We start from the raw sequence: 12,840 nt of genomic DNA, 5'->3' as shown, positions 1-12,840 counted from the left end.
AATAACAAGGGAAAAAATCGGAGTTATATAATTAAAATACAAGAACACTTCTAGGACACTGAGGTAGATTAACTTTATTAATCAACTTCACATAAATCAGTTAAAAAAAGAGGACCAGCCTACACACTGCTGACTTTTTAATGAAAATGTTAGGTTTGTTTGTAACTACATCAAACCTTTCTCGCATGCATCAGCCCAAAGATTGAAACGTGGTGTCAACGATATATGGAAGCGCTTCTGTCGGCCACTCATATTTTACACATCTGAATATGATGGTGAAGTTACTTTAACTGTTTTATTTCAGACTGCAGCAGACCGCTCCGCTGGGCTTGAGCTTCTGAATTGCTTGGGGAAATGTAGCTTGTGGGGACACTACCACTACTTGGTCAATAAAACCGCTAAGCTGCTAAAAAAGCTATTTGATTCAGAAAACAGCGACGTTACACGCTACTGAGAAATGTAGTTGAACTCATATCGCTGCTAGTTGAAGTGCAGCTGCTACCCAACACTCAGAATATTTGCACCGCTTTACCTTGCCCTCAGACAGCCAACGGCTAACTGAAGCCTTTATATCCATCCATGCTCTCTTCAAAGCCACCCGACTCCTTTGACAAAGACAGTAATTATACCTCGCAGTACACAGGAGTTGCTGGTCGACCAATTCCTTTATTGGTTAGTTCCTTTGTGTGACTTGATGGTTGTTTAGCTCACTTGCTAGATATTTATTAGCACTTGATGAAAATCATTTATTAATGACTCGCTCGCATTTATTTACTGCATGCTTGATGTCTTCTTGTGAAATAAAAAAAAGAAGATACAAATGTTTTTCGTTTTTTCCACTTCACATAAACCAGTCAAGCCTTCAGGTATGAATGTTGGTAAAGAAATAGGGCAGAACAGAAAATTCTAAAATAATTTTAGTTCCTTTATGGTTTATAAATTATCTGTAATGCCCTTACAACAAGGGCTCTAAAAATATATTGCGATATGTAATATTAAATCAAATGTGACCAGCATTGTGAATTTCATTCATTCATTCTGACCACTGAAGTGGTTTTGTGAGCCGAATTTAAATTAACCAAGAATTGTAGTTTCACATATTTTCCTCTAGACCCTCTCCTTTCCACATTTGTGTCTGTACATTTATTGAGTGATGCAACACCTTTTCAATAGATAACTTTTTAGCTCAAATATACCAAATTGGGCAGATGAATCTCTTCTGATCCATGCCACCCCTAATTATTACCAAAATGTTTACCATACAACTGAACAGCAGCAAACTGTCTAAATTTTTTGTTTGTGGCATAGTAGTCTTTGGTTTGTCAAACCTAAATCAAAGATTTATAAATATATACATACAGTATGTATGTATATATTTATTTCACATACTAGTTCAACACAAGTTTGTTCCGATTTGGGTTGTTTGAGTTTATTTATTTTAAATAATCAATCTTCATTTAGGGTGTAGGTTCCCATTCAGGGTGGATACAAGGTTTGGGGCCCTCAAGGAGCTCCTTTTTTGTCTTTTTGTAAAATAGTATCAACTAGTCTTCCACATGTGGCACTTTTTTGTCCCCGGGAGGTGGTGTTCTCACCTGACCTTGACGTGACCTGAGCAGCCTCTCTTGTTTAACACCTGGGTGCTGGGTTCAGTCTCTCCCACACAGGAAGTTATTCCCTTTCAACAAACAACCCAGAAATCTGTAGGATAAGCAGAGAAGAGAAGGAGTTAAGACCCCCAATTCTTAAACATCACCGGAAGCTGTTGGATAAGCTGAGGAGAAAATGTAGAGAGTGAAATGAATGTTGCCTCTCCTGCTTTTGAAGTATTTATGAGGATGTTCCACTAAGACTGAACTTCACTCTCACAGACATGAGCATCAGCCTAGGTAGAATTCATTTAACCCATTGGCGCTTTCGGAAATTCATATTTGGATACAATTAAGGGGAGCAGAAAATGTACCCATTAGATGAGCGTGGAGGATTTTCTCTGATTCAAGCAGAGCAATTTTCATATTGCACTGATCAAACAAAACTACTTCAAACGTGTGTATTTTAGCAACTTAACACATGTCTCTCATACAAATACCCATCCAATCAAACAAATCCTATTGTCTTTTGATTAATGAATCATGTGCCCACTCACACAAAACCTTTCCTTTTCCCACACATTCACAAACACACAAACATGTAGACAAGCATCGGTGCATACACACATGCACACACACTTTTACAGACAGAGAATAAGCTACCCTGGGAGGGAGTGCTGTATTGGGTTTTCTTCAGGAAGTGCGGCTCCTCCAAAGCTCTGGTCAGATGAAAGGCGAAGAGCTGTATCGATCGGCCCAGAGCGGGGGTGGGGGTAGATGGAGCGAGTGGTGTGTCTGCCTGATGCAGGGCTGCCAGCCAGGCGAGGAGCAAGAGGCCAGAGGGGTACGGGGGGCTGGGAGGGGGGCAGCGAGTTGTCGCTGTAGCCCCGTGGCTCCACCATAACCCCTGGCCCCTCACACACACACACACACACACACACACACACACAATGCACTAGTCTGCTATTGTTGATGAGAGCTGTTAGATAATGAAACAACATGGCTATGAGTGAGAGAAAGAGAGAGAGAGAGAGAGAGAGAGAGCAAGACAAACATACAAAACATGTTTGATGCGGGTATGTTGTACGACTTTGTATAATATAAGGTTGTTCAACCGTCATTTATCAACCAAACATTTTTTTGATTTATTAACAACAGCATTCAAAGTTCTCTAATGTAGTCCAAACTGTATTTAAATTGCAAAAAGCACTTCCAACGTTTGGGAATAAAACTGAACAGTAGGTTGTAGTCTGCATGCAAGGGCATAATCCAAAGTAATGTTTGATGCTATTTACATGTATTTTACATTTCGTAGGTATGCCAACAGTGAGTGTTTGATATACAGTAATCTGTGCAAACTGTTGTTGTGTGTTTGGTACAATCAAGACAGCTCTCAAATGAAATACAGTTGTTTGGGATGGTAACAATGGCTTAAGTCCAAGTGATCGAACACACTTGCCTGTAATTTGATCCTTTTTAACATGTAACCAAAGATAACCTCAGTATTGTAAATATGAGATGATCGTGTAACTCTTACGTGAAAAAAGAAATCGTTTTTCATAAAATTCAAGGAGATGCAAAAATGTAGTATTATAAAAGTAGCTGACAGTGAAAATCCTCACGTACAGAACATTAAGCACTGAATAGTCACTCCTCCTCTAGGCGCTAGATGGTATCGCCATGGGCACACTTTAAGTGAAAACCCTTTTCTGGATGGGCTGTTTAAATAAATAAAAGTTAAACAGGTGACAGACCATTATTTTACATCTCAAAACCATATGATGTGAGCAGCTCATTGCAGCAGTGAAGTCTTATCCCACTACAGTCTGTGTCTCTACACCGGAAACGACTCGTGTCAAACAAACCACACTGAGGTTGGTTTGACCTGCGAATACATAAGTTTGTGTTTTTCACTTGGAAAAGATGTAGAAAATAGAGAAATGCTTGCCTGTGGCATGTATAAATTCTCCCCCAGTGTCTTATCAGATTAATTTGAGCCAACACAGGACCATATGTGGACTTGGGCTGGGCGTGCCCGACCCTGTGCACTCTGTGCCCCGGGGGAGAGATCGGCCAGGGCGGCTTGCTAATTGAAATGTGTTGGCGACTCATCGACGTCTCAGCTCCAGTTTCAGGGCTATTTCGAACCGCAGTGCTGATTGCTGGTTTCACATCACACAGGAAAAAAGAAAATCAATAGTAGCTGGGAGAGCGAGGGTTTATTCTTTGCAAGCAGACATTAATGCTTTGCAGAGGAGCGTTTGATATTTATCATTTGTCATTTCGTCTCTGCAGATCAACCTGAGCAGAATATATATTTAAATTGCTGAGAGTTTCCAAATTTGGTTTCAATGTCAAGATCCAGAACAGTGTTCACGGGCTTGGACAGACCAAATCTTTTTAACATTTTTAATTTCCTTTTATTTTCATGTTGTTGCTGCATGTTTTCAACACTCTTGACCTTTGGGGATCACCAAAGGGGCCTCGTTGTGGAAGAATGGCTGATATGATTTTACAGGAACTTTGATTGTGCTTTTGAGACACCGCAATTCAGAAGGCTGAATCTTTTCCGTTGTTTTCCGTAGGCATCAGTGCGCACGGAGACCTTTTTCAGTGTAGATTGTTGGCAATTAACACTTTGTAGTAAGTGATCATTTTGCAGTTCAGTGGACAGAGCATGGCTAATTTAACATGTGTGATTGGAAGACTGGTTTCACTTCCTAAAACAGCTTATCTGTCCTATTTCTTTCACAAAAAGAACATAATGCAGTGATACTTAAAGATTTCTTTCAAATGTTGGCACTGACTGGGTCCACTTTGGTCCGCCACTAGATAACGGAGAATTTCTCAAACATAATTTAAAGTCCAAGTCCTTACCCCTTAGATCCTCAATTTTCTGCGATGCATTTGACTAAATAACCGGACAACGATTTGCCTTTGTAGTGGTGGTAATGTTGGCCATTGTTTTGATCTTATGTTGGATTCTAGGGGCCTAATTTGGTATTAAGTTCTGGTCATAAATGGTATTGTCCATATCAATGAGTTCTGCTCTTATTGCATTGTTTGAAATCACAAAGTCGGATCTCTCGAAGGCTAACGTAGCCCACTATCTGGGCTTTGGCTGCTGGTGCTGCTACCCTTCAAACACAGAGTGAGCCCTTTGAAAAATGGATTGCGGAAGAGATAAGAAATAATTTATGTTCCTATCACTGCCTCGCACAAATATGGCGGGGAATACTGTGCCAATAACTCCCACAAACTCAGAGAGGCACGCTATCTTTTACTGCACAAATTATTAACGGCGCTGGGGAGGAAGGGGAGACGCTGTGCATTTTTTGCTAGATAGACCTGGCTCATTGCTCGTTGAAGCTTTGAATTCACCACAATGCTTTATAATAAAAGATTAGGACTACTAAAGTGAAAACTGAATAAACAATCATGTAGGATTTTTCATTTTCGTTATTTCCAGCCTAAACTTTCATTTAGACAAATTATTTTCTCTCCGCGCGCGCGCGCTCGCGTGTGTGTGTGTGTTCGTGCACTGTCCATGTGCAGTGAGTTTGTGTGTGAACAGGGAATAGAAGGAGGAGGGGAGGGAGTCCAAAGGGGAGTGTTGAGGGAGGATACTCGGGGTCGGGTGTCCGCTCGCCTCTGTCGGCTGGCGTTGACAGCTACAGACGCTGGTCTAAAATGAGAATCCTCTTGGGCCGCCTGCCTGCCCATCCAGCAAGAAAATAAATCCCATGTGGAAGAGCCGCTGTGTGGGATCACAGACAGCCGCCTGACCCCCCAGATCCGCCGGGGGAGGCCAAGGGCGCCGGCACGACAGCATAACACCCCCACCCCCCCACACACACACCCCCACCCCCCACCCCACCCCCGCCAGTGTCTAATGTTACTCTACTTGCTTGCCAACTCTGAAATGTTGGAGTTAGAGGACTGCGTTGGTCCCACACTAGTTCAGTTTAAAAAAAGATTTTTTGGGACATTTTTGGATGAGTGCTTGGGTGAAGATTTAGCTTAAGGCCTAGGTTATAGCACACAAATAGCACCAAGGTATTTCTGTGCTTACAGGGCCATACACTGTTAAAATGTTTTGAAACCTAAAACGAAGGGGAAATTTGACTTAAACCTTATTGAAAAAGGGGCAGGAGCAGTTGCTGGTATTCAGAGACTGCACACAGTGGCCAAAAGACACAACCTGCTGTGCAATTAGAGACACACACTGATAATAAAAAGTTTTGAAATATGATTTGGTGTTTCACACAGCCACCAGATGGAGGGTACTGAAATGCCAAATTTAATGATTTCTCTTGTCAGAATTTCAGCTCTCTGATCTACATTTCCCCCCTTCTAGTGTATGATGTTTTTCCACACTCAAAGCCCACAGACTGTATCCGCTGAAACATTTTCTGATATTAAATTCCACAAATTCCAATTGAGGAGAGCTAATCTCCCTCCAGGACCCCCCCTGAGAAGTATCGTGTCTAGAAGATACAATGAGAATGAGTCAGTGAAAGGTAGCAGGGGAGCTAATAGATTTAACGAGATTTAATGACGACAACAGACGCTTGACCTGAAACAAGAGGTGTTGTCTATCTATTTCCACTAGCTGATCAAATAGTGCGGAAATTGTGAACCATAAAATATGAAATTGATCCCCTGCAATGAGTAGGTATGCAATGGGACATCTTCATCATGACATATATTTGGTACATTACGTCTATATTGCAACTGCAGAAAGGTTTGTGTGTGGGTGGTGGGTGAGGGTGCAGCGAGTACAATTCACACGGGAGACCACAGTTAGTGTCACAGACCTGCTATTAATATTATTATTTGTGTTTAGCTAATTGTCTAATTGTAACAACTAATTTCCCCTAAACACTGGAGTGTTTAAGTGGCCTACCACTACATACCTGAACGATAGCGTGTTGGCCTAACATCAACCATACCGTCGGGCCATGTGCAGATATCAGTGTTCTTGACTGGTGGTAGAGCTCCAACCCTGACATCCTCTGCCTCCACATCAATACAATGGAAGTCGATGGTTAACATTGTCTCCTTACTCTAGAAATAGTGTAGTGAAGATTATCAAGGAAGATTTTGAATGTAATATTTCAATGCTGTGAGCACCTCATGAAATTCCATTCCTCTTCATTTGGGTGGCGGGGGAAATCACAAAAAAGGGTGGGTCTCAAAACCTGTACAGGTCGAACAAGCGTGGCTCGATAACAAATATCAATACATCTAAAATGAACGGATTATTTTAAATCACCGGTCAGTGACGGAGTCGGCTAGCAGTGAAGCAACAGTTGACTGCGTTGTTTTCAACTCAGACGTGATTGTTAGAGATCACGAAAGCTACAGACACAATTGTAATCGGATAACTCTTTTGCAGATAATACGCTCAGCTGTTAACCCTTTAAATGTGTGTAGGCTAGTTTTGTACATGTGAAGGAAAGCCATTCATTGGCAGCTTGGGCTAGCAACAGACTGAATGGTGTACGAATGGTGACGCGTTCACCGACTGCTGGAGGCTACATACTGAATTGCATATTGAATTTGAACTGTGGCGCAAATAATTATTTTTATAGGAACAGTTTCAAAGAACTCATCGACTAATAATCGTTGAACCAAACAGAACGAAGTGATCAGTGGAAGCAAAGTGATTTGTAATATCCAGCAGATAAAACAGCTTTCCGCTATGGTGTATGAGAACAATGTGCTAATTTGGCTCCTAAAACTAGACTATGCTGCTGAAACGTCTACAGAAGTAGAACTGGTGGTATAATTGACACTAATTGGGATCAGCTGCCACGCAGTCTTTCGCTAAACACAACAAGCAACAACAAAAAAGTTGCTTTTTTCGTAACTTCCTCCAGCGACTTTATCAGCTCTTGGCTTTGTGTCTATGGGAGAATTGGACAAGACTATACTGCGTAGGCCTCCTAAAGAAATTCATACTCTGCTTTAAATAGTTAATTACTCTCGCCGCGTCTCCGGCGGTGTCTGGGGGGACGGGGGGGACGAGGGGGGCGAGAGGGGGGCGAGAGGGGGGGGGGAGACGGAGGAGACGGAGGAGACGGAGGAGACGGAGGAGACGGAGGAGACGGAGGAGACGGAGGAGACGGAGGAGACGGAGACGCTTCTCTCTGTCTTCCTTTCTGTTTTCCAGTAGGGGCAGGCCTATATATTTTGCAGCTCATGTCTGAAAGGCTGGCTCCAAGCGCCAGGGGTGGGCTCTCGCTCTCTGATGGTTTTCCAGTGAGTATTTGTCAGGTCAGACTGTGCACCGCCCGGCGGTCTCCGCTCCTCTCCCCGGGTTATTTATTACCTCTCTCCCCCGCCGGCAGCGCTGCGGCTCCGGGGCCGCTGCCAACAACGGCGCAGAGGCGGGGGCCGCGTTAGGGGGGTTCCCGTCGGACGATGAGGGCAAAGGAATGGACAGAATTTCCGGTTTATAACATGGCGAAGTTGCCGTCCTCGAGATTTTTCGTCAACATCCTGTATAGTTTTCAAACTGAACTGGTCTGAATGGTTGGATTGGATATGAAGTTCAGTCCTGTGTGTATTTTTGTGATACCTCAAACTAGTGACACATTGTATGGCTCAAAGAATCTCCATTAGAAATATTTACTCAATTAATTAATTTGTACAGCAGCAGAACATTCATTTCCAACAATGTTGATACTTTTAAGTCAATTGGAAGGAATTTCTGTTTTTGTAAATTTTTTATCATATCGCAGTAAATCGATTATTTTTGTGTTTTGGACTGTTGGTCACATTTTACAAGCTCTGTCGCGTTCAAATCTAAATTATGACGCCAACATTTTATAGGCTAAACGATTAAGATATTAAGAACATACAGATTAATCAATAATGGCAATAATCAACATAGTTAATCACCATAGTTTGTCCACGATAATGTTGATCCATTGTACTGCCATACAGGGATGAATTTGCATTATGTTGGAAAACAGCCATCTACAATATCTATGTATATGTTAAAAAAAAACACGATATCTGATTTTCAGTATCTTTGTTTAAAGGGTAAAACGGACTTCCAAAAAGGAAAGAAATTCAAATTCATTCATATTAGTAAAATAATTTCAGTTTCACTGAGTGAAAGGCTCCTTTTCAGTACACTTAGAGCAACATGAACACCATTTCATTTAAACGTTATACAAACATAAACTGTCAAAAAAGAAAGAACAGTTGAGTTAAAATAACTGGAGATATAGACGAAACATATTGTGATGTTGAAAACTGTGTAACATTACTGTAACATAATAATAATAACAACACAATGGAAGGAACCAGGTACTGAAGTCTCTCTAAAATATTTGTAATCATTTTAACTCTTTTAACTTAGTTTTCTTCTGTGGATATTGATGGAATCTGCCAATGCTACAAATAAGAAATAAACTACAAATAAAGAGTGTTTACTGATGGGTTTGGTGTCAGACTCAGAAGAGAGTTAGACTTGTGTAGACTCACCAGATGAATCATACTTGAAACTGCATTGAGTGATAGAAAGAGAAACTATAATAGGAGGCGACACCAGTGTCTTCGTCGTGAGTAGCTTGTATCTTTGCATTTTGAGTAAAGGGCGCTCATTTTCCTTTTATTCATTCATTCAAAGTCTTGCTGTGGAATCTAAAACCAAACTTGTTCAACTGAAAAGTTGTGACATAGATACTCATAAAAAAAGACTATTATTAGAATCCAAGCACGCAGGGTTATGTGAGGGACACGAACAATGCACATAAGCAGAAGTAACTGGCTTTAGCAATAGTGAGATACCTGTTACTATAATAGAGTTATGTACTGATATTGGTATTTTCATGGGGTGTATTGAGCAGGTGTGAGCTTAGTTTTTTATTTCTTTTTAGATACACAGGACTCTTGCCACACAATAAAAGAAGCAAGACGTAAGAAAAGGTTGAGGTAGAAAGGTTAAATAAGGTTTCGTAATCACATCAAACCTTTTCATGAAAAAGACACAAAGGCTGATGGAAAAATGTATTCAGTTTACGGTTTTTGAAGATGTGGAAGTTGAAGTGTCATTACTGTACAAGTTTGGGGAACCCCTCCGTGATGAGCCATCGACAATGAGTCACGTTCGGGGACGGGGGACTGGGTGTAGGAGTGGGCATTGGTGTCCCCTTTATGACTGGTTTCATCAGGGCTCTCCCGATGCTGCAACCTCCAGCACCAACGCACACATCAGCAAGGTTTCCATCCACACATGTCGATGTGGAGAAGGTGGGTTTGATGAAGACAGAATCAAAGAGCTTCTCATCTCAAACGTAGGGTTCCACTTCCTTGAAATGGGTTTGTAAACATACGCCATAAATGTCAACAGGTCATGATGTATGTCAATGCTTGTGTTTAGAGCACTCACCAACATGTGAAGTGACATTACTGTTTGGTTGAAAATGTTGCCTTTCGATTTCATTTAGCAGACGGCGTTCACTTCTAAAGGTAGTAGCTCTTGGATAAGAGATTTCAGGTGCCAGTTTAAAATCTGTTTTGGTCTTTTTCTCATCCACAAACCCATTAATTCCATTATGTTCCCTTGAGGCATCACAACTCCTCAGTTCCAGAAGGAAAAATGTCAGTCTTCTGTCCGTCTTTAGTGAGGTAGCTGCCGTGTGTTTTTGTAAATGTCTGCTTGCCTGCCGGCTGTAGGCACTACAGCAGTTCTGGCCATGCTGTGGTCTCTGGCCTCCCTGTGTACCGCTTCCGCCTGCGGTGTGGTGTGCCTCCTTCCTGTGTGTGTCAGAGGCAGTTTGGCCTGATTTATAGGCCCCTGAAACACACCGTTTTGGACCCCACCTCTGCTTCTGGAATGGCTATTCCATGTGTTGGTGGTGGATCCACCTGGGTGGTTCTCCACTGATGGGGGTCAGATGTGGTCCGACTCACAAGCTTCACGAGCTCAGGGGAACATAACCTGCAGACAGTGTGGAGAGAAAGTGCCTTCAGAAAATGTGCTTCCAGGCTGAGGAGGTTTTACTTTAAAGCAACACGTTTGCAGCAACGGTAGCACATATTTATGATCTGTCCTTTTGAAATATTCTATATCTACACATTAAACATTAAAACTAAATAGAAGTCGAAGGGCATTGGGCGGATTAAAATGTGGTTAACAAAGGTCACTGTGAAGTCATAAAACACGTTTTTGGCCAGAACGTTGATTATGGCAATTTCACAGAAATGTTTAATAGGATAAAATGAGGACCTTTTACAATTGGACAGACACTGATGTAAACTGCAACACGACTGGTTGGCTGAGGCATCCAACCAAGCGGCTTTTTCAAGTTTTGTGACATTTTGACAGCTATGCACACATAGTTTAAGGCCACGGCAGCAGGTGAGTGTAAGTTGGGGCAGAGAGGGCAAGGTGGTGTCACTGTAAAACAAAGAGGTGGTTGACTGTAGACACACCAGGTGAACATAAAACAACCCGTGTGTGGACCTGCGGCTGATTCCAAAGGCAGGTCTGTTGACCTCTGTGATCCTGACCACCACTATGTGGATGATCAAAGGTGAAGGGTTCATTTAAGACTGCCTCTGTTCGTGTTTGGCCTTGAAATGACCAGAAAATTAAGTTCTTATTTGGTAGAATAGTAAACATGTTGAAACAATTTGCCTGAAAGCTGGAAGTCTGATATTAATTGTGTTTAAAATAATTATACATTTATTGTCCTATTGAGGGGGACTTATAACTTCTAATAACGTAATGTGGGTGCTTTATACGTTGTACATATTGAAGACCCAGCTGTTAAAACCAGTTTTAGATTCAGTTGCATCGGTGGAAATGACAGTTAACTTCCTCACGTTCACTCACGATGGTTCCTCCATTTTACGCACTTAAGCGTCGTCCGTCGCAGTCCCCCCTCCCTTCTGTGGCTCTCGCCGAGCCGCCGCTGTTTAAATGGGCCAAGTTGAGAAGCGGCGGAGAGTGCAAATCTTGTTTGGTCTGGGTCTGTGAACTTCAGCGTGACTTCAACGACATACACAGGGGTTAAAAACAACTCTTACAAAACTTTAAACTGTATTAATGCTGTGCAAATGCTCCTCACGAATATCAAGCCTAAAATATGTTTGGCTTGTGGTTCTGATTAATACCATATGCCACATTGCTTTTAGTAACAGAAGAAATGTACTAATATCAGTTTATTGTTTATTATCTTAATTGGCTGTGGATTTGTGTCGTGACCACGTTTAAACTCCACTTAACTGAATCGATGTGCATTGTTTTCCAAGACTGCACAGCCGATTAAAAAAATGTGCATCTACTCGGTGAATATATATTTAAAAAATCCTCCAAGCTACTTCTAATTTCCCCAAAGGCAAAGAAATAAGAGACACGACGCGTAGCTGCGACGGGTAATGGTCACCATAGGTAACATAACGTCCGGGGCTCAGGGCTCACCATGTCAGGTATTAACAGACCGAGTGTGATTAAATGTGGGAGGTAGAAGCTGTGAGGCTGGCGGAGAGCGCCGCTGCCGCTGCGAGCTGGAAACTACTGAATGGGAATCTATCCCGCAACTTCACCAGACCGCTGTCTCACGGCGACACGGGGGCTCTGCGTAAAACCAAGCGGCGCGTCTCCAAGTCTGGCTCAGCCCAACTCACAGACGGAGAGGACGCAGAAGTTGGATCGGGCGAGCAGCTTTTCACTTGTTACCGGCGCTCGGCTCCCACTAACATGCCTGCTATCAAAAAGGAGAGGCTGGATGGAGACGACATGGCATTGACTGCGTTCAACCAGTCCGAATACCTGGCCCCTTTAAATGCCACCGCTATCCCCGTGGTGACCCCGCATCCGCCGCCCTACGACCACATTTTCGCCCATCACCGTGCGTATTTGGGGCTCCACGACTCGGCGCTGCATCACCAGCACCTCCACCATCACACGGACGACTTAATGCTGGAGAGGTTCTCCTCCATCCCCGACTTTCAGCCCTTCTTCGACAACGGGGAGCCGTGCATCGAGGTGGAGTGTGGGGAAAACAAGGCTTTGCTTTATATCAATAAATTGTGTCAAGGTAGTAAGGGACCCTCCATTAAATACAGGGGCGAGTGGCTTACCCCCAACGAGTTCCAGTTTGTCAGTGGACGAGAGACTGCCAAAGATTGGAAACGCAGTATTAGACACAAAGGTAAGAATAACCTTCACTGTCCTCACGGTTCTTTGGCAGAGATGGACACCTCGCCATCAATGTAACACTTTTTAGAC

General features: G+C 42.6%; 1 protein-coding gene and 1 long non-coding RNA gene across 4 annotated transcripts in view; one reads left to right on the top strand and one right to left on the bottom strand.

The window, feature by feature from the left end:
* Positions 1 to 10,237: 10,237 nt before the first annotated feature.
* On the bottom strand, positions 10,238 to 12,176 carry LOC117733160. The gene is made up of 2 exons (XR_004609693.1): positions 11,433 to 12,176; positions 10,238 to 10,545 (listed from the first exon to the last, which is right to left on the bottom strand). It is a non-coding gene; the product is annotated as an uncharacterized LOC117733160 (long non-coding RNA).
* Positions 11,698 to 12,840, top strand: part of samd11 (sterile alpha motif domain containing 11) — a 48,955-nt gene continuing 47,812 nt past the window's right edge. For 2 of the 3 annotated variants that reach the window (XM_034536569.1, XM_034536567.1), the window contains exon 1: positions 11,698 to 12,763. In XM_034536569.1, coding sequence (XP_034392460.1) covers positions 12,064 to 12,763 — 700 coding nt within the window. In that variant the 5' untranslated portion in view covers positions 11,698 to 12,063. The remainder of the gene's footprint in view (positions 12,764 to 12,840) is intronic. The other variant, XM_034536568.1, reaches the window with a different exon arrangement.

This window comes from Cyclopterus lumpus, chromosome 7 (assembly GCF_009769545.1).
Source record: "Cyclopterus lumpus isolate fCycLum1 chromosome 7, fCycLum1.pri, whole genome shotgun sequence".
In the NCBI taxonomy this organism is placed as follows: domain Eukaryota; kingdom Metazoa; phylum Chordata; class Actinopteri; order Perciformes; family Cyclopteridae; genus Cyclopterus; species Cyclopterus lumpus.
Note: the sequence above shows the minus strand (reverse complement) of the source record. Positions and strands in the feature narration are given on the sequence as shown.